This window comes from Eumetopias jubatus, unplaced genomic scaffold (genome assembly GCF_037043125.1).
Source record: "Eumetopias jubatus isolate StellerSeaLion01/CBP00866 unplaced genomic scaffold, mEumJub1_p1.0 scaffold_2, whole genome shotgun sequence".
NCBI lineage: Eukaryota > Metazoa > Chordata > Mammalia > Carnivora > Otariidae > Eumetopias > Eumetopias jubatus.
This window is the reverse complement of record NW_028274808.1, coordinates 91,249,116-91,251,482: the sequence shown is the minus strand read 5'-3', so window position 1 is coordinate 91,251,482 and position 2,367 is coordinate 91,249,116. Positions and strand designations below refer to the sequence as shown.

The window sequence follows — 2,367 nt, the reverse complement described above, 5'->3', positions numbered from 1 at the left end:
AACATACTTTTCTGAACCCTGAGATAATATCATTACATCGAACAATATAAAATAGAGATTGAAAAAGAATTGTTAAACAGAATTTCTATATTCTCTATATATGACTTTTATAATATTGGTGTCTGGTAGAAACTTAAGTCTTAATACTAACCTGTATAGGTATGAAAAGAATTAAGACCAAGCCAACTTTTTGTCATCTTATTGATAAAAGTTTATAACTTAAGGAATATAGAAGTTAAGGTTTTACTATTTAAGTCCCAGTTTTGATAACTAGCAAGCACATGAATTATATATAGTCTACCAATGGAAAGAAGAGCAAAATATCCTATAAGTCAGGTTTGTAGGCAACATTAAAAACCTCCATCATTAATTTCAGCCATCAGAAAAACCACATGTCAGGATAAAAATTCAAAAGAAATTCAACTATTTCCTAGTACTTTAAACATTAATTCAAAATGAAATTAGATACTGAATTTATACTAGCCATTCTTAAACCTTTGGTTTCTTTAAAAAGCTCAGAGGAGAAATTAGAAAATTTCTGTTTGTAAAAATAAATACTTTGAGATCCTTAGGTATAAGAACTATTTTTAGCTTATATTTTCATAGAAGAAATTAAAGCTAGCAATATTATTAAAATAAGAAAGAAAATATGAAATAAGCTCAAATAATTACCTCACTTCAGATGGTTCAAAATGTAATAAAAATATATCTAATTATACTTATTGCTTTGAATACTAAATCAAAATCAGAGAAATATACAATACTGTAATTAGAAGATGTGCCTCTGTAAAATGAATCAAGCTTCCAAGATTCATTTATTTTTCCACACAAGAAAAAATAGCTTTGTATACAAAACCTTTATCACAAAGTTTACTAAACTAAGCGGCCATCAGCTGGGATTTGAAATTTTCTGAGGATAATTCAAAGGCAGAGATCACTATCATGCGCACGCCTGCTGCAAACACTGGCTGGTGCAGGAATTTTTTCACTCCTAGGGCCTCTGGGCCAGGGCAACGCAGAGTGGCTTAGAGCCCAAGATTCGGCCATTCATCTCATCCATTGCTTTAGTGGCCTCCTCAGGAGAGGAGAAGCAGATCAAGCCAAACCCTTTGCTTCGCCCTTCTTCCCGCATTATCTTGACTCTGCTAATTGACCCAAACGAAGAAAATTCCCTCCACAGTTTTTCATCATCAATGGTATCATCGAGGTTCTTAATATAGAGCTTCATGCCCTGGCATCTCCGAAATCTTTCCTGTTTCAGCTGCTCAAACATTTGCTTTAACTCAGCCTGCCGCTCTGATTTCTTCTGCGCCCGGCCTACAAAAAGCAGCTGTCCGTTTATGTCCTTTCCATTCATTTCTTCAACAGCCTTTTTGGCAGCCTCATGGCTATCAAAACTCACAAAGCCAAAGCCTTTGGATTTCCCACTGGAATCTGTCATGACCTTAACACTCAGGGTTTTGCCATATTTACTAAAAGCTTCCTTCAGTCTCTCATCGTCCATGTCATCTCCAAAGTTTTTGATGTAAACATTGGTGAATTCATTGACCTTGTTTTGGAGCTCGGCTTCCCGATCTTTACGGTTTTTGAATCTGCCAACAAACAGCCTGCAGTCCTTAAGCAGGGCCCCATTCATCTCCTCGATGGCCCTGTCGGCCGCGATCTGGTTCTGGAAGTGCACAAATGCATAGCCCCTAGAGCCGTGATCATCACTCATCACCTTGGAGGACAGGATCTTCCCAAAAGCTGAAAAATGTTCGTAAAGGGTTTTGTTATCAATAGATTTGTCCAGATTCTTGATGAACACGTTCCCAATGCCAGATTTCCTTAAGTAGGCATCACGTTGAGACCACATGAGACGGATGGGTTTGCCTTTTATCATGTCAAAGTTCATTGTGTCCAGGGCCTTCTGGGCATCGGCCAGCTTCAGAAAGTTCACGTAGGCATAGCCCAGGGAGCGGCGGGTGACCAGGTCCCTGCAGATGCGGATGGACAGCACAGGCCCCACAGTGCTGAACTTTTTGAACAGCAGGTCCTCGGTGACATCTGCATTGAGATCACCCACATACAGGGATGCCTGGCGGTACTTGGCTGCTACATTCATCTCTTTGCTCCTCCCCACCGTGAGCCCGTCCCTACAGCTCTTGGAACGATTCCAGCAGGAAGGTGACCAGGCCACGGTTTGGGCCGGGCTTTTGCGTGACGGCCTCAGGATCAGGGCTTAGAGGCCGAGAAGAGGTGGGGTTCAGCGTCCGCTCCGCCAGGTTAGGGCAACAGCTTATCAAAAAGCTCCCCGCCCCCGCGAGCAACCAATTCCGCTCTAATTGTAGGACGGCCGCAGAATATTGAAATCTCAAAGAAAGGCTA

At 41.1% G+C, this 2,367-nt stretch overlaps 1 protein-coding gene across 1 annotated transcript; it reads right to left on the bottom strand.

The window, feature by feature from the left end:
* Positions 1–991: 991 nt before the first annotated feature.
* Positions 992–2,104, bottom strand: PABPC4L (poly(A) binding protein cytoplasmic 4 like). The gene has a single exon (XM_028102370.1). The coding sequence runs from the start codon at positions 2,102–2,104 to the stop codon at positions 992–994; it is 1,113 nt and encodes a 370-aa protein (XP_027958171.1).
* Between the last annotated feature and the right edge of the window lie 263 nt (positions 2,105–2,367).

Bases quoted from the DNA above. Each gene is read 5' to 3' on its own strand.
- PABPC4L (XM_028102370.1), bottom strand. From the start codon at position 2,104: ATGAATGTAGCAGCCAAGTACCGCCAGGCATCCCTGTATGTGGGTGAT.